General features: G+C 40.7%; 3 protein-coding genes across 5 annotated transcripts in view; 1 reads left to right on the forward strand and 2 right to left on the reverse strand.

The window, feature by feature from the left end:
- LOC118405670 (sphingosine-1-phosphate lyase-like) overlaps positions 1-1,781 on the reverse strand; it is an 18,355-nt gene extending 16,574 nt beyond the window's left edge. For all 3 annotated transcript variants that reach the window (XM_035805268.1, XM_035805270.1, XM_035805267.1), the window contains exon 1: positions 1,165-1,781. The gene's annotated coding sequence lies outside the window, so the exon portion shown is untranslated. The remainder of the gene's footprint in view (positions 1-1,164) is intronic.
- Positions 1,782-3,172: 1,391 nt separating this feature from the next.
- LOC118405798 lies at positions 3,173-5,840 on the reverse strand. The gene is made up of 3 exons (XM_035805559.1): positions 5,597-5,840; positions 5,091-5,216; positions 3,173-3,952 (listed from the first exon to the last, which is right to left on the reverse strand). Exons 1-3 carry the CDS (start codon positions 5,649-5,651, stop codon positions 3,702-3,704), a joined length of 432 nt encoding a protein of 143 aa, XP_035661452.1. The 5' UTR covers positions 5,652-5,840; the 3' UTR covers positions 3,173-3,701.
- Positions 5,841-10,044: 4,204 nt separating this feature from the next.
- LOC118405987 lies at positions 10,045-22,313 on the forward strand. The gene is made up of 4 exons (XM_035805841.1): positions 10,045-10,157; positions 16,068-16,331; positions 18,847-18,914; positions 21,375-22,313. Exons 2-4 carry the CDS (start codon positions 16,072-16,074, stop codon positions 21,479-21,481), a joined length of 435 nt encoding a protein of 144 aa, XP_035661734.1. The 5' UTR covers positions 10,045-10,157; positions 16,068-16,071; the 3' UTR covers positions 21,482-22,313.
- The last annotated feature ends 685 nt before the right edge of the window (positions 22,314-22,998 follow it).

A 22,998-nucleotide genomic window follows, 5' to 3' on the forward strand; every position in this document is an offset into this window, starting at 1 on the left:
ACCTCTCCCGTGAACCCAAGCAAAGGGGATGCTAAAATCGGCTGCCATATGGCTTGTAGAGCACTCTGCTACTTATCTAAACCTCTCCCGTGAACTTTTAATACGAATTTAGATTGCATATACACCAACGTATTCAATACAAGTATCAAATCTTAAGGACCGGATTTAATTGATAAACTAGAGGGGAACGTATTATACTAAAAACTTTCGCTGGCGTTTTAATGTAAGCATCATTAACTGCCTGTTTAGATCAAGTTTGACTGTATATACTGTAAATGCAGACTCTTTCGCGGTGGCGTTATATTCGCGGTTTTCGCGGTGGCCTCTTCATAGCGAACTCAAAACCACCGCAAACATTTCCCTTCTGTGTTCTGTCCGTGCCGTCTACGGCACTCCCTTCTCACAACATGTATGTAGTGTAACGTTACATGATGAAAGTATGATGACATTTAGTTCGCATTCATTCATTTCTACATAACACCTACTGTATAACACCATGGTATACAACTACAAGTATTACTGTACTAGTAATCAGAGGGTAGATATGGTTAGATCAGTGACTGTCACAGTTGATCACGCCAGCACTGTCAAAGTCAAAAGTGGACTGTTCTGGTCGTTTGTAGCGCCCTTGACATGTAAGACTTTTTCTTTGGTTTGGCAAACAATATAGTCATTGTTGACGTACGTCTCTTTTAAGAATTTATCTTTGAAGAAAATAAGTTTTGGTGACAATATACAATATAGTGTTGACAATACAGTGCGTATCTAATTTGAATATTCTCACGACACCCCCACATCTGGTGATCGTCACGAGACTTACAAATACGTGTACAATACTTGCTCTGTTCTTTTACACATATATGATTTACTGGTCTTAAATGTTCTTGTGTCCCATCAACATGGGTCAACACCTGATCATTTTGTGCTTCTATCAAACGTTATTCTATAAACCACAAGCGTATAAAATGAAAACTATGTCATAGTCGATCCAGGAAGTTATCAAATATTGAGTTCGGACACCTTACTGGATTTCTAAGCATACCATTTTTGTGAGCATGTTGTTTAAACTTCGTCCAAAAATGCACACAAAATCATAGTTAATTCATCTTAGTGGAAACCGCAGCATCAGTGTCGAATGTACACTACACATCGCTGAGTCCTTACCTGGGAGTTTACTTGTCGTGCCTTCTTCCTCTGAATGCAGAAGTCAAAAGAGACCGTGTGATGTGTTCATTTAGAGTTATGTCAGCTGTATATTCAGGTGTTACCCATTTAGTTACAGGGGTGTTTAAACGTAATCTGAGGCGTATTGTCGGAATTCAGATGGCTGTAAATATTTTGTATTTAAAAAAATTCATTCAGGTTGAATTTGCAACTTGTTGCGTTACTTTTTTTCCACATTTTCACCATCAGTATACAATAGCAAGCCGTGAAAATATGTGATAGCCGATCGCGACCAATTCCCATTTGGACAAATATGGCTGACAAGTCAAGTGGTTGTGGGACTAGTTTATATTTAAAACATTCCCACGGCAAAACAAAGTCGTTTTCATACGCCGTGAACATCACTGTTTAGTGTTACTGTAGTGTCAACTTATGTTGTATAAAATTGTGACTTGATGACAAGATTCTATAATACATACTTTTTTCTGCTCAGGTGCTGTGAATACACATGAATACTTTTTTTGGGGTTCGTAATTATTCATTTCACCCTGTATAACACCATGGTAGGAAAGTTGTACTGTCTGTACTATGTATTAAGAGAGTATTTACGGATCAGTAACAGTTGATCACGCCAGCACTGTACATGTCAAAGTCAAAAGTGGACTGTTCTGTCCGTTTGTAGCACCTTTGCCGAGTAACCACTATTTGTGGCTTCCGACTGGCGGTTGGTAAATGTGCCAGGTTTTCCATTACAGTGCAGTACTCACATGCATGGATGGTTCACCCGCGAACTCAGAACCACCGCGAATACTCCATTTCCCTCTACCGCTAATTCTAAATCCCCGCAAACGTAAATGCATTTACAGTACTCGGTAAAAATGACTATAAACTCTCTACGCTCTTGTTATTTGCGTCGACATGTAAGCCCCAAACATATGGACGCCTGTCAGTATAATTAGTTCATTTTCGAATCGGTACAACATCAGGTCCACTGTTTTACGTCCGGTTTTACTGGACAGGTCCAACAAGAAAAATCGGTATAATTATACTTCACTGCACAACCTTTTCAGCCATGCTAATATCTATTGTCGTGTTGCAGCAGAATATGAGAAATGTGAACTCAAATTTTGGACTCTTGAAACCTCTTTCACGGTGTACTTTGTTATGATGCTGACTTGAACCTTTTTTCTACCTTAAAATAGTATGAACTTCTTAATTTCATTATGTGACAGACGAATAAATTACATGTAGTAATTTGGGTGATTTGGTATAGGGGAAGTTTTTGCACAAAATGTGGAGAGAAGTACCACATTATAGATCCAGTGTACACTGCATCAAAGGTACATAAAGTCTGTTTTGTTTTCCTAAAATCAGTTCCCCTCAATATGCTGTAAAATACAACAGGTTTTTCATAAAAGCAACAGTTGCCATGTAAAATCTAGATCTGGCTTCTTTTGGCTCCACCCCTAGACTTGTTTCCATTTTTGTACTGAACACATATGCCAAGTTTCATGCAATTTTTGCACCAATCCCCTAGACAATTCCCTATGAAATTAGGAATTTTTAGTTTCTTCGAATGGGCGTCTGAATGGGATCCTATGTTTTGTCTAATGACGAATCGGCGGCTGTATCTTAGGCTACCAATCGGCGGCCAACTTCAGCCTGGTGCACACAGCCCTTTGCTGTGAGCACACAGATCCTTTGCCGAGCATGCAGCCCTTTGCTGTGAGCACACAGCTCTTTCGCTGTGAGCACACAGGTACTTCGCTGAGCACACAGCCCATTCGCTGTGAGCACACAGCTCCTTCGCCGAGCACGCAGCCCATTCGCTGTGAGCACACAGCTCATTCGCCGAGCATGCAGCCCCTTCGCTGTGAGCACACAGCTCCTTCGCTAAAACAGGTTTTGTCCCAATGGTCCTTCGTAGTACTGTAACATTATTAACGGTATATATCGTGTATTTGTGAACTTGATTTTGTTTCAATAAGACAAGGCACTGAGTCAACAGTGGTATTCATAACATTGTAATTGGGAACGCACTCTTTACATTGTTAAACATTATATAACTTACAAGTATCTACAACAAGTGACAAACATCAGAAAACATTGAACGCAGCTTATAGTGACAAGGTCATTGACTGTCTTATCATCCTTTATGATACACGTTGAATACATTTGAAGTTCTTTTGTTTTACACCATCAAGCATTTGCTACCTATCAATGTTTTACCAGGGCGTAATCTTAAATGGGCCCTGAAGATGTTATTCATATAACCGTGGATTAGAATATGGTCGTTCAATAATACCTAAATGATCTTAACATGGTGTCAATAATCCACAATGCATTTGGTTACTCAGTTAGCCCAGTTTAAGCCCTTCCCTAAGACATGCGTTGTTGTTGCAGTGAACTTAAAGTAGCAGTTACTATGGTAGCATATTTCTAAGGGTAACTAGCTATAGAGACTTAATTCCACCTGACTAATACATAAATTCATGGATGCTGTTCGGGTGAAACAGACCACTTAAAACACAGAGTATTTATTTCATTCTAACCAGGACGAGAACCACCGCCCCCACCAGCCCCCACAGCAATGTCGTCTGCGGTGTCATGGCAACCGCCCCGGCGACGTTACACTTGTCCTCCCAGCAGCAGTCGACGCATGCGTACTTGTCGCCGGTCATGTCTGCGCGCCAGCATGGCAGGCCGCTCTCCTGCTCCAGCTCACAGGCAGACTTCACGGAACACGTCTTCTCTATCTTCATCTTCTGGTGCCACGGCTCGCGGATCTCTGGGAAAGGATGAAACATCATCAATTAATTGATTGATTGATTAATTGATTAATCAATACGTTCGTTCATTTATTACTACACTAGTTCATAAATTAATCCATCCATTAATCATTCGTTGGACCGTTCGTCCGTCCATTCTTTCATTCATTCGTCCGTTAACGTTGTTCGTTCCTTCCCTCCCTCATTGTTTCATTAATTCATTTGTTCGTTAATTGGTTGTTCATTCATTTATTTACAGAGCTAGCATCCAAAACACAGTAGTGAGTATTTGACCCTATTCTCGACGTCTACCTCCAGCTTATAAAGTAGCTCTTTTGAACTTTATTGTTGATAAAACTTTGTTCTGTACTTGAGCAAAGTGTTTTTCAAAGAAAAAGTTTATCTATTCATAGCAACACCCTTTCTTTCAGTCATATAAGAGTCATAGATGATCAATCATTGAGTCACGTTTGGTATCTGACAAACATATGCAGGATGTTGAGCGGTGTCTTAATTATTCCTGACGGTTCCCACGTAGTTCTCACGCGAGTTGATCTTTCTGAACAAGCTCTGACGTCAGAGATGAAATTAGTCGCAATCTTTCAATTTTATTATGCATGTAAATATCTGAGTCATCTACGCAAATTGCCAAAAAAGAGCAATGTATTAAGTACTATACCAGGTGCAGTGGTTTTGATAACGGCCCTATCACATAAGTGGTACGATTGTTGTACGATCGCACACTAACAGCATTCTTTGTATAGCCGTGCATATATTGTGCAAATTTCACTTGTCTCGTTACAGAAAGTTAATGTTACAGAACTTTGTCGGGGTTAGTTTTGCCACAGCCTTACCTGAGTATCACCCTGCTTAGCTTAGGCTAACGTCACAAATAATGCCCAAGACTATTCTCTTTACGTCTTTTCTATCATACTTCTCGTACCGAAAGCTGCCCGGTCGAGCCACGGTATACCGGTAGGAAATGTGACGTAGGCCCGACCAGGATGATAATCAGGCTAGCTATAGTCACAGCCCCCTACGACGTCAAAATCGCACGACGAATGTGGCAACCTTTATGTCGGAACACGTTCAGTTCTGCGGCCCAACAGCCCACACAGAGTACAATTAAGAGTACTTTTAGTGAGAATGAAAACTCACTGTCGTAGTCGATGGTTGTCATGCAGGTGTCCATCTCAGCCTGAGGACAGTCCACCACCCACTTGTCCGTGTTACACAGCCGGTTGTCGTGCGTCTGTTCACACGAGTAACATTTCAGACTCAGTCCTAGTAGGAAGAATAAACAAAAACGACAAACGTGTTTAGATCCCTGTTAGAGCATATTACAAAGAATTAGAAAGAATCGAAGAAAAACCAAACAACGACAAACATCTGTTTAGATCCCTGTTGGGGCATGACTAAGAATAAGAAAGAATCGAAGAAAAAATGACAAACTTGTGTTTAGATCCCTGTTTGGAGCATGACTAAGAATTTATTAATAGAAAGAATCGAATAAAAAACACAACGACAAACATCTGTTTAGATCCCTGTTAGAGCATGACTAAGAATTGTTGAGAATAAATGAGATTCGCCCATTCATTTGACGGCTAGATATTCATCTTAAGTATGAACCGACTGACGAGAAGAACTCACGAAACGTTTCCTACCTGTTTTTACCAGAAATGCGACAAACAGCCACAGTGAACACGTCCTCAGTGCCATGCTGGTCGTTGCAGAGAAATGAACAAAACTGCTTCTAGATCTTTTTCCTGCCTGTGACGTGCTTTCGGACAATGCGATACTGTCAAAACAGATCAAGCCATTCTTTACCAACTGCCTAATGTATCGTTTCCACTATATGAATAATTGATACCAACAACGCAATGGCATAACTCAGAACAATTAACCACACACGCCATCGAGTGTCCCTATTGTTGAGAAAGAATGCTGCACGGTTCCCGAAGGTTCTTTGCGGTTGGATGTACGTGAGAATTTTTAGCTTTCTGTATTGTCAGATGCAATCTTTGTTCTCTTGAACAACATATTGACTCGTATTGGTACGCTTGTTGTAGTGCACAGCGAATAATCAATCGTATAGCCATACTCATAGCAATACACAGAAAACCAGAACCAGATGTTGAAAATACAGTTGACCCAAGAATAGCAGTGAAGACATTCAAGATGACTGCAATAAAAGATTTGAAACCGTTAAGAATGTCTAAACGTCTTTCTTGTTCATATATCTGTCATCTGCTTAAGATCCTCGTTGACTGAAGATCTAGACATGTCAAACTGATATCAAAACTGCTGTAAGATAAGTGAGTACGCTGCAGCTGAAATGTAAACGTTACAAACATATAGTAGCACCAGGTTGGCATGAGCTGCACATGTCCAACAATATTTCTTAATCGCCTTTAACAACAGTAGAAGTTACTTCATTCATGATAACTTGCGTGTGAGAGGTTTACTAAAACTCAGTTTCTTTAGTCACCTGCTGTTCAAGTAACGGTCTAGTCTTTGTTTAAAAAGTTAAAACACTTCCCACACGATGTATAGGATAGTGCACACCTTCGTTTCTATAGCCCTTAGGCCAAGGTTTTTATCTATTGTACGTTCTGAGTGCTAAAAAGAGAAAACACTATGTATGTTTGGTATGACCCGACAAGGCTTTGAAATCGCGACCTCTTGAATGTAAAGAGAGCACTCTACCCACTAGGCTGTTGTACCGGTGTCTGGCCTTGGTGCTGAAGGAGACATCTGTGGCGCCGCTTTGTTTTTCTACCAGTCTGTACTCCGTTAGAATGTGTGCGGACTAGCCTGCTGTTCCAGAGTTACTTCTTCCTTAGACTGACTCTGACAACAACGCCGTGGGCGAGGAAAGCCGACGAGACAGTCTACCAGTTTAGCTAGAAGTGTGCACCATTTGTTTTTCTCTTCAAGCCACCACAGACAAGTGACATCTTACCGGCGAAACAAGGCAAACCAATTTCTGCAATAAGACCTTAGGTTTCGTTCTATTCTTTTGTCAATGCTGAGCCAAAGCATAGATTACCAGATAGATTACCTATCATGTGGTTGACATATTTAGTTGAAAGTTTCTTATAGCTTACGAAAAATCTTTTTTTTACAACCGACGATAAATAATTAAACGTACTGGAAACAATTATAAAGAAGAGTACTTAACCAAAGAGAATGAAGAAGAGTACTTAACCAAAGAGAACACAAAATCAGCACGGGCGCATTCAAATGTAACAAATAGGGAAATTGCGCCAAGCAAATATGTTTGCACTTGATATGTTCAGACTTTGTAACGATCTGACAAAACGTGTCATCTTTCAATACGTAACGTATGTTCAGCAAACTTCAACTCGACACCAGACGCATTCACGGCAATTTTACAAACGACTTGAATATGCTAGCGCGTGTTATCTAGCAGCACGCACATTGATAATGCCTATTGAGAAGCCTTAGTCTACAAAAAAATGGGTAAGTCTTTCCACAAATCTTGGCACCAACTACAAACACGTCTAGCGTCACGTTATGTTCTCTGACAAAAGGGGGTAATAACTTGGATCCTTGCAAAGCTGAGGTCTTAAAGAAGACGTGATGGCATGCTTAGAAGTTAAAGACGTGTTGAACAGTGGGTAGATTTGTCTGTTGATGTTAACTCCCAGTGCGGAAGATTGGGCTCAATTCAGCGAGATTACGGGGCTGAATTGCGATCATCTGCCCTTTAACATCGCGGCATCTATAGGGATTTCATCTATTTCTATACAGCTGGAGTCAGACAGTGTGGCATCGCCTACAGCCAGGCAATTTTAGCCGCGTGTTTGTTCTGATGAACTCTAGATGAGGATGTCCCAATTGCCACCAAGCTCAGTATAGGGGCATCCTTACTAGATAGCTCCAAACTACACTTACAGCTAAATGTGCAAAGGTTGACAGGTTGTTCAGTGTAATATAACCAGCTGCTGCCTTACGTGTTATGCCTTGAGGTGGTTATACCGACTATACAGCTGTCTATAACGGAATTTACACATGGCAAAGATTTAGGACTCAGAATGCATCGAAATGAGAGACATTGGATTTCTAGCGCAATTCCGTAGCCTAATTGGTAAGGTTGTGAGAGCAAAAAGTTTATAATATAAAGTACTGAACCTTCTTTTATTCTATGCGTTAAAATATCAAACTTCAGAACCAATAAAAATGTAACTGGTGATGTGTCTCAAAAGTAGTGGAATACAAAGTACGAAGTTCGTATCTAATTATACCTTCTTAGCGCAGTTTTGACAATGTTCCTCGGAAAATTTCGACTTATGCTATTAAGCACGCACGCACACACATTCATCCACGCACAGACGCACATACACACACACACACACACACACGCACACACATACACACATATGCAAGATGCACAGAAACGCTCAAACTCAAACTTTCAGACACACAAACATATAATTGTCCTGAAAAAGATTACCACTGTGCTCTACACGCCGCTATATAGCTTAACCCTTCTATACAATAATCCAAGTAAACTACCAAACATCAATAAAGAAAACTGCACACTGTAGTTCGTCTGTGACACACTTTTTGTGGAGATGTACAGAAGTTTCTGCACGGCTTAAATACCGTTTCGACTCTCTTATCACGTCCAGCAGGTGTTTTCCAGTCTTCCTGTTGTTCTTTGTCATACTTAGAGAGAAGTGACTTTGAGTACTATTTCCAGTGTTCTTGAGACCTCTTTGAGTTGTATTTTCAAGAAACCTTTTACGAAATGTGGTAATTTTCTGACAGACATAGTTTCTTGAGGGTTCAGACGAGGACGATGCAGGCGAAGTCTGTATGTGAATTTAAAGTCTCTGCGGTTGCTGCCATAGTTCCTAAAGACTTTTAACGGTTAAAATGATATCATAACCCATAATTGCTCCGGTTGGTTCGATTCATTCAAGCTAAATAACGCCAGTTTAAGCTAAATAACGCCAGTTTATTACCTGATACACTTATGTCTATGTGGTGTTGTCATCAAAATCAAATTCCCAGTAGGGAACAAATATGGAAACTTTGTTTTAAGATAGACCATGGGCTATGAAAATCCCGTAGCCCTTTTTGTATCTTAGCATGTGGAACCATAAGGACTTGCACCAAATACGATGCCGGCAGCCAGCAGTATATATAGATTAAATGTACCAGCAGCTTTGACAAAAGCGGAGAATGTGTATGATTCTGTGTTCAACTTTCATTGTACGGCCGTTTTTCTAACAGTTCCTATGGTTGGTAATCTGAAGGCACACGTTTCACACTTTCACATCAATCAATGTATGTGTTGACAAAACAGAAACAAACACTGGTGTACTTAGCGTAATCGGTAAAGCCACATAAGAAACATATCACGAATACTAGGATTATCTTGATTCATTGAACTTGCCAAAAAGTGTTTTCATGTTTCTCTCAGAAATCCATCAAAAGATTAAGTCCATGATAAAGACTGATGGGTCCTTTTAGAGTCGTGAGAAGAAAATAGCTCAAGGAGACATCTGAACATGCTCCATGAATTCACCAAAGCGATGCTGCCTCCATGTATTTGTTGGTCCTCGTGAAAGAGCATCACTGCTTCTCACATCTTCAAAACTTTCCTTATTCCATTCCTTTTGTTTCCCTGTAGAACTTCTCAATCTTTTCACCATGAATATCAAGACTGATAAAAGTTTTAAGAAAAGTAAAGCGACTAAACTGTTTATCATCATATCTTATCGCTCCATCTCTGAATACAGCAACAGGTTGCCTCGTTGTAGCCTCGTATTCAGCCGTATTGTAGCTCCCGAGTCTCTTATGTCCTGTGCGTAATACGGCTGGATACCAGGCTAGCCTCTTTGGCTTCTGGTGAGTTTATTCGACCATTGTCGATTTTACACATTTAGAGTTCCACACCCCGTCGGGATTTCATATAGAGCCTGTCGATATGATTGCCAGCTACTCCCTTTAATGCACTGTCTGGAGGCTAATCCACTGACAAGTCCACGGGGATCTGTGAAATAATTGCTGAGTGGAGCCCGCGTGTCGGCACGGCCGGAACCCACAAATCAACCATGCATTGGAGCTGCGGAACTGGCCAATGAGAGGCACTTTGCTGCCGCGCCTCTTACAAGACTCCCGCGTCGCCAGGAAAAACACAACAACAGCCGAGAACAAGGCAACTGGTCGGCATACAACATTCTGACAGAAAATGTGAGTACCTTTTACAACTTCTGACCATTTTAAAACTATCCCTCCCCCGTAGAAGAGTTGTTGGTCGTTAGTTGTTAGTATTAGGTAGTTAATTGTATTAGAGCTACGATGACTTGATTTTGGTGAATCTTAAAATGTGGGTCTTCTACTGATGACGGCGTTTGCAAGAGTGCTGCCAGAAAGATGTAAATTCTTCCAATTAGCTAACTTACGTTTATTCAAAATGCTGCACAAAGTTGATTGAAAACAACGAAAACTAGGCAAAGTTCTTCCGGACAAGTCGAAAGGAACGAGAGAGCGCCATGCATTGCCAGTAAGTGCAGAATAGAGGTATCATCACTAGATAGCTTCAAACAACGGAGTTAGTTTGCAAAGATTAGAAGCAGTCGTGCAATACCGCCGCGTCCCGTACCTGCGAAGGGCGGTCATACCGGCTATACAATACAGACCACGGTAGACCAAGCCTTTCTTTGTAAAACACGTCCTTGGAATATTCTTTGTAAAATGCCGGCTGTTAAAAGCTGGAAAGAAATTGAAAAAAATGAGATAAATTTGAAAATCTTTGTAAATGAAATAACTAGAAATGGCATGACATAAAAGTAAACGCGTTCACTTATTTGCAAGATCAAAGATCCAAGAAAAATATGAGTGTTTAAATCAATTTGATTTTCTTCGCCACTTTTGATAACAGTCATTAAACTGCAAGTTTTGCAACCCAGCAAAAAATGCTGCAAATGAAACAAAGAGCAAACGCAGTTTCACACTATGAGACACATCATGCATATGTAAAAATGAAAAATGTTTATGCGGAGAAAAAAGACTAAAGATTCGACGTTAACCACGCCGTAAATAGCAACCCAGATGGGCTGTTCTTTACTGTAATGTGTTCTCTCACTCTTAAGAGTCGTTAGTATATATTGCCTTTCAATTAGCACTATATACAGCGCGAGGATGATAGAGACAGAGGATCATAGGCTCAGTAAAAGTACATCATTACGGACTCTCACCGTAAAATCTTTAAACGTCCATTCTTCAATACGCGAAATGAGGTGAAATGCTTGTCAAACTTTTATTAACGCGTAGTTTTGATCACGTTTTGATAAAAACGTTCACGAAGTTTACAAACCTCTACGCTAAGAGCATTATTGTTGGTTACCTGCTTGTTTTACAATGTAACCGTTCTGTAGGACAACATATAATGGACATCTGCTAAACACCGGCGTCATGAAAAAAAATTACGTACCAAGAAACTACAATGCTGCGACAGGACGAGCCTGAAAACACCAACATTACAGAAAACGATGCCATTAAACAATGCGGTAAGAGAGATTCCATAAAACCCCAGGGGAAATAAGTGTGGTAATGGTATGGAACAAATGGCTGTAGAGATTGCCAGTAGTGTTTCGACTCCACCGTAGACTCCGTAATCATCTATACCGTACATGCCGTATGTGTGCGGGGAGTTTACGCGTTACTCTGTAATGACTGAAAAATTGACATAGGAGAAATTCAATACTTTCACACAACCAGTTTTTATTTACGTTTTGATGTCTCTCAGACGCCTTCCTCAGAACTACTGAGAGACATCAAAACGTAAGCAATGTAAGTACAAACTGGTTGCGTTAAGTTAAAGAATTCTCCTATGTGCTATATTCTACCAACCACATGAATTTATTTCTTTTTTTCTATTTGGTTTTGGACAGACAAGGACAATGTGGCACTGCAGTCAAGTCGGTAACTTAAATCAATAGTGCCACATGCACAGTACAGACAGAATGTAAAGGAAGTCTTTCCTTTTACCTCCTCGACCAAAGTCGGGTACCTATTTTTCACCTAGGTGAAGTGATGAAGGTCGTTTAGAGTGCCTTTCCCAAGGGCACAACGTCGAGGGCACGGTGAGTATCGAACTCGGGCCCACTAGATTCCGTGTCGAACGCTCTACCAGTTACACCACACCGGACGCCACATAATGAGTGAAATGATATAAATTAGAACGTTCGAACATGTTTTTCCCACATATATATACAACTTAACATGATTAAACACTGTCTGAAGTTCCAGCCAAGCATTACAGTATTTGCAACCTCAATCATAGTAGGTAAGATAGTGGATAAAGGACTGGCTCTTAAGTTGCGATTGTCGTATTGACGTCATCAAAACCCGATAAGACAGAAGTTAAGATCTTTGTACAAATCTAAGTAATTCTTAAAGATAAGGCAACCAATGAAGCGAATCTGTTTGTACGCACAAAGTACTTTCTCAAGTTGGAAGATTTGGTCAAAACACATTATTCTTGTCCAAAAGTTTTTATTGTACTTTCTTTGGATAAGTACATTTCTCAACAGAAGAGCGTGTACATGTGTGAAGATCTTGTATAGGGCTGACATGTGGAAATGAAGCCATTATATTTGTGTGTAGCGCATACTGCAATTCAAACATGATTTATGTCAAGGCTATTCATCGTAAGGACATATCTGTAGGGGAAGATTTCACACAGGCAGTGGACGAGATAACATGTAGTCAATGGCGTAAGTTAAGTTGGAGCCAGGCATTGTAATCAGCTTTCAACGTATGACTGCAAAGACTTTTACTGAATATGATCATGTGAGTCTTTCGCTTAGACAAGCGCCCTCAGCGGCAAAGGCAGGCCTGTATGTGGATTATACTCAAATCTATCTATCAAACAATCTAGTCATGAATGAAATTCGAAATGGTATGGTACAACTCTAGATCTAGTACAAAGCTTTAATATGGTCTTCATAAGAGTCCAGTGAGCATGGTTTTCACGGCTGTAGTCAAGAGAAAATCGGTGCCACAACACCAAGTAAGGCTAAGGTCATATTTCCAAACCGGGCTCCGGCCGGGTAGCTTTCGGAAACGAAAAATATGATAAGAAAGGCAATAAAACACACAAAATGTAAAAAAAAATTGCCAGGAGCATAATTTCTGTATATTCCTTGGAAAACACTTTTTGAAAACGGGACCTAAGCCTAAGGCTAACGTCACATTTCCAAACCGGGGCCCAACCGGGCAGTATGTGGAAACGAAGAATAGAAATGTATTCATGCAAATATACACAAACAATGCTCACGACTATTCTCTTTACGTCTTGTGTAGTTTGGTGTCTTTAATATCATACTCTTCGTTTCCGAAAGCTGTCCGGCGGGGCCCAGGTTTGAAACATTTGGAACGGCATGGTCACATTTGTCATAGATTGTCGTCTGGTTTTGATGTTGTTGAAATTTTTAAGCAGGGTGTGACACATCCGGCCTCCAACTAGGATGTAAGACACTTTCAAGACTATCCCAAGATTGCCGTCAGTTCGTGATCGTACGACGAATATGACTGGGCCCAAAGTAGAAAGGACAGCAATTCCTTCTTGTATATGCGTGCAATGTATAATGTAGTCGTCAATGAACAACATTACCGAAAGTCTCATTTTGTGCTTTCATACAAATCCTACATAGAGTTTGAAAAAAGTTGAAACGTTTATGTTCTTACAGATGGGAGAAATTCCGAAAACCGTAAGCTGCATTCACATGGCTATAAGTTGGTTTTCGGTTTGAACTGCTCATGTACAGCGTGAATGTGCATTGTGGGTAATATGTCAAAGTTCAAGGTCCCTGATACATAAAAGAATCACAATCATCTAGACATGGTATCAAGCATGGCCCGGACAAGAACTATTTGCGCTGTCGGAACCTTGAAGTGGCTCATTACACTGTCCTTTCTCCAACTGATGAACTTTAGCGTAAAGCGAAGACGGAGATCAGTGTACAGAAATAGCCGAGGGGCAACTTAAGGTGAAAGACGAACATCTATAGAGCAGACCTTATATCGAGAACATGCACAAATATGGACTGTAATTGTAGTGCTTTCTCGGAGAATTAATGACAGTTTTGCATCCCAAACAGATGAAAACAGTTCATTGTTCGCTGACTTACTACGAGCTTCTGTTTCTATAGAGAGAAAGGATGCCAATCATAGGCGTAGTAGTGAAGACCTCTATGTACCCTTCGTCAGTAGCCTAGGTTGACTCTTACCACACGCCCCTTTAGTATTTGTGATAATAAGAAAAGTCGATAGGTAGCGTTGCTTATACATGCGACAAAAGAGATACGTTGGCAGGACCTCTATCTTGGAAAAGAAATGGCAAAGACATGTACTGCCCTACCGGTGATGATCGGCAGATGGCATTTCTTCCTGAGATTGCTCTAGACAGCGTTACGCGTTATGAGCCATAAAAACAGGTTGATAAACATCAAACGTTCATTAACTATCAGCACAATCAATAAAGTTATAATGCGCCCTAACTTCTCATTACTTCACAGGTACCCCGTTAGCAGTTTTGTTACACTTAAAACCACAAACTGTGATTATACTACTAAACTTGAGTGCCTTATGTCCATGGAGATTTGAATTTAAGTGTTATCTATGGCTACGAAATCTACTGTTGATTGCAATAATGCCACAGTTTGTCAAACAAGTAATCTAAGTTCTTCATCGTTGCCATCAAAGTGGTGCCAACAGCCAAACTAATTTTACCCTGATTACACGTGGGTTACCGTACCAGGCCCTTTGGCAAGATGGCGCGTAACTTTGGTCACCTCAATCTTCTCTCATGGAAGACAGTTAGAGGCTGAAGACCATATCTCAGATATGACATCATTACATCATTACCTCCGTGAGCGCTTATGCAAATGAGTACTATGACGTCAGTGAGTACTGGACAATGAATGTGGATGTCATGACCCCAGCGTTCTGTAACATAGACGTCCACTATGTATATCTGTAGCGCGGTTTCATTTCAACTAACCCCTATAAGTCGTGATGATGCCAACACTGGATGGTACTGTTGTAGTAATACATTGACACGACAATGTCATTGCTAAGTATCCATTAAAGTCTTAATTACACTATTACGCAAATGTTACATTACTGGTATAAGCTTGCAAACAATTAGCATTCATCTTCATTAAGAGTCTCGGTCTATACCGATGTGGAGAAAGATGCTGTTCTATCTTAATTCATCTCTTATTGTAGAGTCTCGGACTATACTAGACTATAGCGATGTGAGGATAGATGTTGTTCTATCTTAATTCATCTCTTAATGTAGAGTCTCGGACTATACTAGACTAAAGCGATGTGAGGATAGATGTTGTTCTATCTTAATTCATCTCTTATTGTAGAGTCTCGGACTATACTAGACTATAGCGATGTGAGGATAGATGTTGTTCTATCTTAATTCATGTCTGCTTAACTGTTGAATATGTAATCTGTAAACGTAAATCAGTAATCACAGGGATACGTGCAGGTCGCAACTGCTATTGCTACCGTGAAAAATGGTGGAACAAAAATGCATACTCTTTGGCTTGTTTGTATGTTTGTATGTCAGTGTATCCATTAGAAGAACCTCTTGATGGATTGTGATGATATTTGGTACATTAGTAGATGTTATGAATACGGAGGACAACGTCGATGTTGGGCCCTCTGTCGACTGGCCTTGGTACTGCAACAAAAGTTCATTTTTAGCATCTTTTGTCCTGGACATGCAATGGTCTTAGTATAGTCGATTTCAATAACTGAAATGCATATGAGCATCTTTGGAAGATGTTCTTGGATAAACTTAAGAATCTGTTAATGACCTACGCCACATTTCCAAACCAGGGCCCGGCCGGGCAGCTTTCGAGAACATAAAGTAAGATATAAAAGGCAGCAACCTACACAAAACGTAGAGAGAATAGTCATGGACATTTTTTGTGTATATTTTTAAGCAACACGTCAGCAGATTACGTATATGTATGCATTTCTATTTCTTGTTTCCACAAACAGTCCGGCCGGGCACCGGTTTGGAAATATGACGCTAGCCTTATTAGGAGTATTTCACCATGTTTCTTCCCATCTGCACAGCTCAATGGCTGGCAGGCAGGTTGCTGTCGCTGTGTTGGTCGTGGCCATGCTGTTCCGCTGTCGCGCCCAGAAGCCAGCGTGCTGTGAGTCCGGCTCATGCATCTGTCCTTACGTCAGCCGCCTGCACAGCCCGGGGAATCATGGTTACGGGATTCTGACGACGGGGAAGCGACAGTGGAGACACGGCCCGGCCACTCTGTCACCTGATCAACTTGTCACTGCGTCTCACGGACAGGGCGTCCCGGTTTTAGAGGGTTCAGACAGGTGAAATAACTATGTTTGAACTTCAACTTGAAATATACATAGAACAATGCTAAACTTTCTTCCAAACAAAAGTATACATGGATCAAATTTTCAACGACCACTGTCGATATCCGCGTATACTGATGAGTTGGAAGAAAGTTAAGCATTGTACTATAACAACTACCAACACAGATTAGCTTCCATAATGAAATATACTTGTAATATCTTATTTTGCAGGTTCGCATGCACCCATAGTCTAATTGGAATTACGTGGGCTCGTAAACAATAGGTGTGGTAGAGACATAGGAAAAATACATACGACAAGGAAAGCGATTGACATTTATTAAATTAATTAAAATTAAACTAATTTAAATCCTTAACGTTATGTTGGATATATCTACATGTAGACAATATATAGAATGTATAGCAGCTATATATACAGGACGTAGGATATGTTACAACTATGTTTCACCATCAATCGTGTACAATAATGAGCACTTTTTGAATATCTTTGCTCTACATATATGAAGACGAAATGCACTTTAAACCATACAACTTGTGATTTATCCGACGCATTGTAATTTTCATACAAGGCTTCTACATGACCTTGGACAACTGAAAGATGTTTTGCCATAGAGACCATTTAGACGTGGGGAATTAGACCAGGTTTCCAAACGCATGCGTTCACCCAAAATCTTTTACCTAGTTGGTTTAGAGCAGAATCTGCAATAAGCATAATAGCTCTAGCGAAAAGATGTAACGCCAAGACACAAAAGTTAATGTCACACATTCGTACCTATCCATACTCTATTTGACCAGAGATGGTACGGTACTCCCGATTGAATACTGCTGTCAGGTCTTCCGGCAAAGACGTGACAACGTGGGATCTTAAGACGGAGAGGTAAGCTTAGTACCAGGCGGAAGCCTCAGAGGGCTAAGCTTTTAGGAAAGCACGGCAAGCGATCATCTGTTGTAATGTTTAATGAAACCTGTGCAACTGGCACTAAAAATGCCGTTGAGTTGACCATAGAGCATCCGCATTGATACGGAACGTCTGTCATGTCTGATAAACATCTAGTTCTACCATCCCTGAACTCTCACTTCCGAAAGTTTAGCCATCTTCCTACTCCCTTCCTACCACTCTTCTGACAGTGTATCAAAATATCTACGAACTGTGCATCTGGCGCTATACTGATGGTCAATGAGTAGACAACGGTCTATAATGTATCGCTGTTTATTCTGTTACTTATGAGATTGGTTTCTGGAGTTTCTCTCAACAGGACCAACTACACCTTAGGTATCATATGGTTAAGTTTTGTCCTCCTGATGATTTAAAGGCGCCCACAAGTCTCCCAAATGGTTGCTGAAAGCCATATGTGCAATTACGTCCTAGACACAATACTGACCCGGAATTACCCGCGAGATGTCGGCTCTGGTTGGACGACACCATTGCCAGCCTTACGGATAGCCACCGGTTCTTCTTTTGATCTTAGGAATGTCTCAACATCCCGTTGGACACCTTTTTTTACAGGAAAACAATTATCCATCACAGACAGACAAACCAGCTAGAACTGTTGGCTCTAGGGAAAGAATGATCGAAGTAGATGCAGTGATGTCGTCAGCTGATCATTTTTGGATATGGTAGAATATTCCTTTAGGTGGAATAAAACAGGTGCATTGCTATGGAAATGCGCACATCAATACCGTTTGCAAATCATGTCTTATGTAAGTCAATTGTTTTATAGCATCCTGTGAGGAGAGTATTGATTACCGATGTCATTTGCCATAAGTCGGTGGGTTTCTTCGTAGCGAGGTTTCGTCTATCTTGTTTACTTATTAGACAGCGTGTTGTGTGCCAAATTATATTGTCAAACCATTTTTGTCCATTGGTCACTTCTGTGAAAACACGAACAGATAGACCAAGGCAACACCTTCCCATGAGGTAGTTTAGTGGCAGTAGCCTGGAATGACAGTCATGTCTGACGAATAATTAGTTCTACAACCTCTGAACTCCACTTCCTGTCACTCCCGAGAGACCGAGAGTTAACACCATATTCCCATTCTCTTCCTGTCACACTCTACTGACGATTTATTCAAATAGCCACGAACACACGAACACAAACATCTACTCTAATAAATAGACCTCCGTACGTGGAGGCAACATGTAAGGAATTCCAAGACACACTTATGCAAGCCAATACAGCAAGGAGCTAGTCCACTGGTACATTGTGCTGATGTGTGTTTAACTCCCATACCCGTCCTCATTAGTGCTGAGTGCTAAGCAGATAAAGCAGCATGTACCAGTTTAAAGTCTTTGGTATGACTTGGCCGGGAATGAACTCACGTCCTACCGAATGCATGGCAAAGACTCTCCCACTCGGCCATTGCACAGGAAAGAATACATTATCAAATATGATTTCTTATGATTCAGAGACGGGATCAAACTCACAACCTACTGAATGCAAGGCAAAGACTCTCCCACTCGGCCATTGCACCGGAAAGAATACATTATCAAATATGTTTCCTTATGATTCAGAGACGGCCCCGTCATCAGTGTCCGTGTCCGACTGCACCGCCTGGCCGAGCGACTCCACAACCTCAGAGGTAAGTGCACCCGACCCTAATATCACTCTAACAATCTGTGTGCTTCCATTGCGATGCCAGTTAACGAGTGATATGCAATCAGAACTCAGCCTTTGTGTGAGTCTACAAAACACCACAATTGTGGTGTTTATCTGCCAGTGAAAGTTGAGTGACATCCACGCGCTTGGAATGATCCCCTTTTTTTATTGCCGCATGTTAACAACATGAGTAAGAATACAAAGCAAGAAAGGTTCATTGACTTTTTCTCTTAGGGCACCCTGTACTTATAGAGTGATAAAATCTTCTGAACCTCGGCTTACAAGAATTATATACGATGTGAACATCATAAAACCCATGGAATATTGAAACTATCCTCTAACCAGATATTTTGGTCTCTGCCAACTGGAAGGATGAAAGCAATAAAAAAGGTTTATGTATAAAAAGTGAACAACTCAGTGACTTTAGGCAGGTTTTTAAACTGCAGCACAATTACTCGTATATAACATGGTAAGACACCACAGTACATGCACGGTACTAGATTGTAATTTCATGATTATGAAACGCAAAGTGGTCGTTAAAAGTTGTTCTCACCAAAAACTGATAAAATTTCTCCAGAAGGCTAAAACAACCACCAAATGGCAGCCTTTTATCCTACACCTCGGGAGAAAGTATAGAAATCAAACAGGATGGATTCAGTGACTTACTTGAGGGGGTGGCTCACGTAGTAATCTAGATCCCATTTCTTTTCATGTAGATAGAAAGAGATTACGTTAATCCGTTACTTTAGGAGCGATGATCCTGAAACAATTAGACCCTAAGACACGCCAATGGCAGGTAATTTGCTTGAATCATAAAGGTGTGATGGTGAGATAAAAACATGATCGTAGCGTGGGGCTGATAATGCGGAGATTAAGTTGTACTCCATTCAGGAATGACTGTAAACAAAACAGCGCTTCGACAGATTAAGACAAGTCTCAGCTTCTGACGCCAACGGTATGCCTGTGAGGGTGTAAGAGTTGAACTTTTACCTATAGCCTCAGAAGGCATTTTCATCTAGTTCGTCATGCTAACCAAATGGCTTCTAGCATGATAGGCAGTGGAAAGGCAAAGGGGAAACATATGTGCTTCATAGAGGCAAGTTTTTTTACCAAGTTTAAAAGTTTGAAGGCATTCACCAGTACCAATTTAAACACGCTTGTGATGTAAAGGATTGCCATAGTGGGAAATGTTGTTCAATACATCAGTTACACGAATGCTTATATTCAAGTCCGTATGACTTACGTATTTACATTTTTTGGCTTTTAATAGGTAAAGTTTGCTTTAAAGAAGCTAACTTTTTCTTTGCCTTGACCGACAGTTGCGCAGCTTGGTTATCTAACCGAAAATATTACTTCGTCGGCCTCAAAGTGTACCTGAGCTAAAATAAAGTCAACACGCAGCTCATACGGACTTAAATATGCGCACTAGAGTGACTGATCCCGTACGACGAACGTGACCATGACGTTCCAGATGATGGTGCTCTAACAGGTGGAACTGTGTGCATCTCTAGGTAGTTGGCTCAGTCCCACCTAGTGCAGACTCAGCAATAAGTAAGGCATGAGGGAAGCCTCCTTACACTTATCCCTTAATCGCACCATTCATCAACCATACTGTGTCTGAGTCACTTCGAGCCAGGGGAGATTTGTATCTCACTGCAAACCGTGAAAACAAACAGACATACTGGCACCCGCTGAAGGCCGCTACCGTCTGTGGAGCAGTCTGCATAGGTCACGGAGAAGCAGAGATGCCGGAAGACTCGGGAATCTAACGTTAAGGGGAGCCAATGTCGTTCAAAGATCTGTATCCAAATTATTTCCTGCGATAGCGGGGGAGGATTTGGGAAATGTGGCTTTCCGTTGGAACGGTTTCTAGTGGTGGTACTAGCCTGTGGCGGCGTCGTGAGTCTGAGTGTACTGAGAGCAGGGATGGCGTCACTCAACGACATGTGCTTAAGAGGGTATCTCATTGAACTGTGCTAGGGATTTGCGTCAACTTTGCGAATTTGTGTCGATTTCTCCCCTTCGGCCACAATACTGACTTGCGACGCATTGCGTATGAACCCAGATGAGCTAAAGAAAATTGCCGCGCCTTGAATGTCAGATTCTTAGTTTCAGTGTCTTTAACAGGAATCGCAGTGATGCCATAGAATTTAAAACTAATGTCCAACGATTCAAAATGTACCAAAAAGAGATTTGAAGTGTAAATAGACGATCATCATTTTGCGATGTTTCGAGAAAAATTGTGCCGATTGACTGATGTGCGACATTTTGCGAATGTCTGACGCAATTTGGAATATACCAGTGAGATACCCTAACTACACGAAGGGTATTACAAACTGACACAACAAGTATGGAAAACGTGAGTGTTGCACTAGCTACAGCTACTTCGATTTCAAATTCCTACAGATTTATCTTGTAACGTGTTTACTCATTGATGTCACAGATAAATCGTTGACGAAAGCTTCCCGACTGTGGCTGAGCCCCGGCCCGGGACTCACCCTGGTGGAACCGCCGGCCTCAACACAGCAGCGCGCTACGGACCGGCGGTAGAACTGGTCAACCCGCACGGGGATAAGTCAACCGGTACTAGAGCCAACCAACCAGCAAGCAGGAACGAAATTTGAATAACAACGGATTTATGATGCCGTTATGACGAAGGCAATCACGAAATGTCATGGACTTTGTCCTGTATTTCGTTGATGATGATGATTAAAGAAACGAGTATTCTAAGATAAAACGTAAGGCGTATATGATTACTTCGCAAATATCTTTACGATCACAAGAACAGATTTGTTGTTATATTATGGAAGAACCGTTTCTCTCTATGTACTTTAAACAACGATTACTACCTGAAATCATGACCTGGCAAGTACTTTACAAACACATGAAAGCAAGGAACAACAAATCCTTGTGTTAATGTTTTCCAGCCTATGTTATAGATGATTGCGATATCTTTTGATTCTTCAGCGCATCTATAGCACTCGGTGAATGACATATGTAGGATCTTATCATCTTTGACAAGAAATGAAATTTCCTGATTGAGGTTGGTTTGTCTGCGTATGTTTACTACTAGATATACCATACACCACTAGTTTTACTAATTCATTCCGAAAGTTACTCGTTAAACTATGTATAATGCGGTGTACAATTACAAGGCGAAAAGTCTTATTTTATTCGCAAAAGAGGTTTCCAAAAGGCTCGCACAGAAAAGGAAAAGGATGTACCCATGATAGCATTTCAGAGTACCTAACTAAATAGTTTGTAACGGTGCAGGGAAACCCATACTTTGTTTTTGAAGACAGACATCTAAGACATCTTGCTCGATCTAAGTTGGTAAAAAAGCTCAAACTTAGTAAACTATTTTTCTCAATAATACTTGGTAAAAATTACAAACAGACGAAGCAGCAATTCGTATGATAACTCTTAGCAGTCAATTTCTTAACTGTGAAGATGAACAAATAAAACTTGATAAAACAAATGTCTGATGGCATAACATTATTGAGCAGGTAAACATGTACATGTATGATATACTGTTTTTACCATTATAGATGAGTTAGGTCATTGGGAGAAAACCACTCTTTAAACAAACCTTAAAGCGTTTTCCATTAAGAATTGAATGGAATGAAGATGACGAGCCTTTATGCCACACCGGGCATTCGATGGTTAAATAGCTTTATTACATCAAGTATAATGTGACACAAATCTAGTTCAAATCATAACAGCATCCGGTCATAATATGTGGGGTAATTGGGGAGTCAGTGCTGGAAGTATGACAAAATATGACTTATTATTATAGTATTTACCGCTTATACGGTACAGATACCGTTCCATTCCAGTGATCCTAAATCCAGAAGCGACCCTACGATAAGCTATTGTAACACTAGCTATTATATTTGTTATCATGACATTTTAACGGCCTAGAAGTTTGGTAACCAATCCTGCTAAAATACCATATTTCATATTTGCTACGAAATTGTCCTTTTTAAAAACAAATGAACGGAAGAAGAAAAAAGTTCATTTTCAGGTATCAATATTCATCATCATCCTCGCCGCATATTAGTCCAGTC

Source organism: Branchiostoma floridae, chromosome 18 (assembly GCF_000003815.2).
Source record: "Branchiostoma floridae strain S238N-H82 chromosome 18, Bfl_VNyyK, whole genome shotgun sequence".
Taxonomy (NCBI): domain Eukaryota; kingdom Metazoa; phylum Chordata; class Leptocardii; order Amphioxiformes; family Branchiostomatidae; genus Branchiostoma; species Branchiostoma floridae.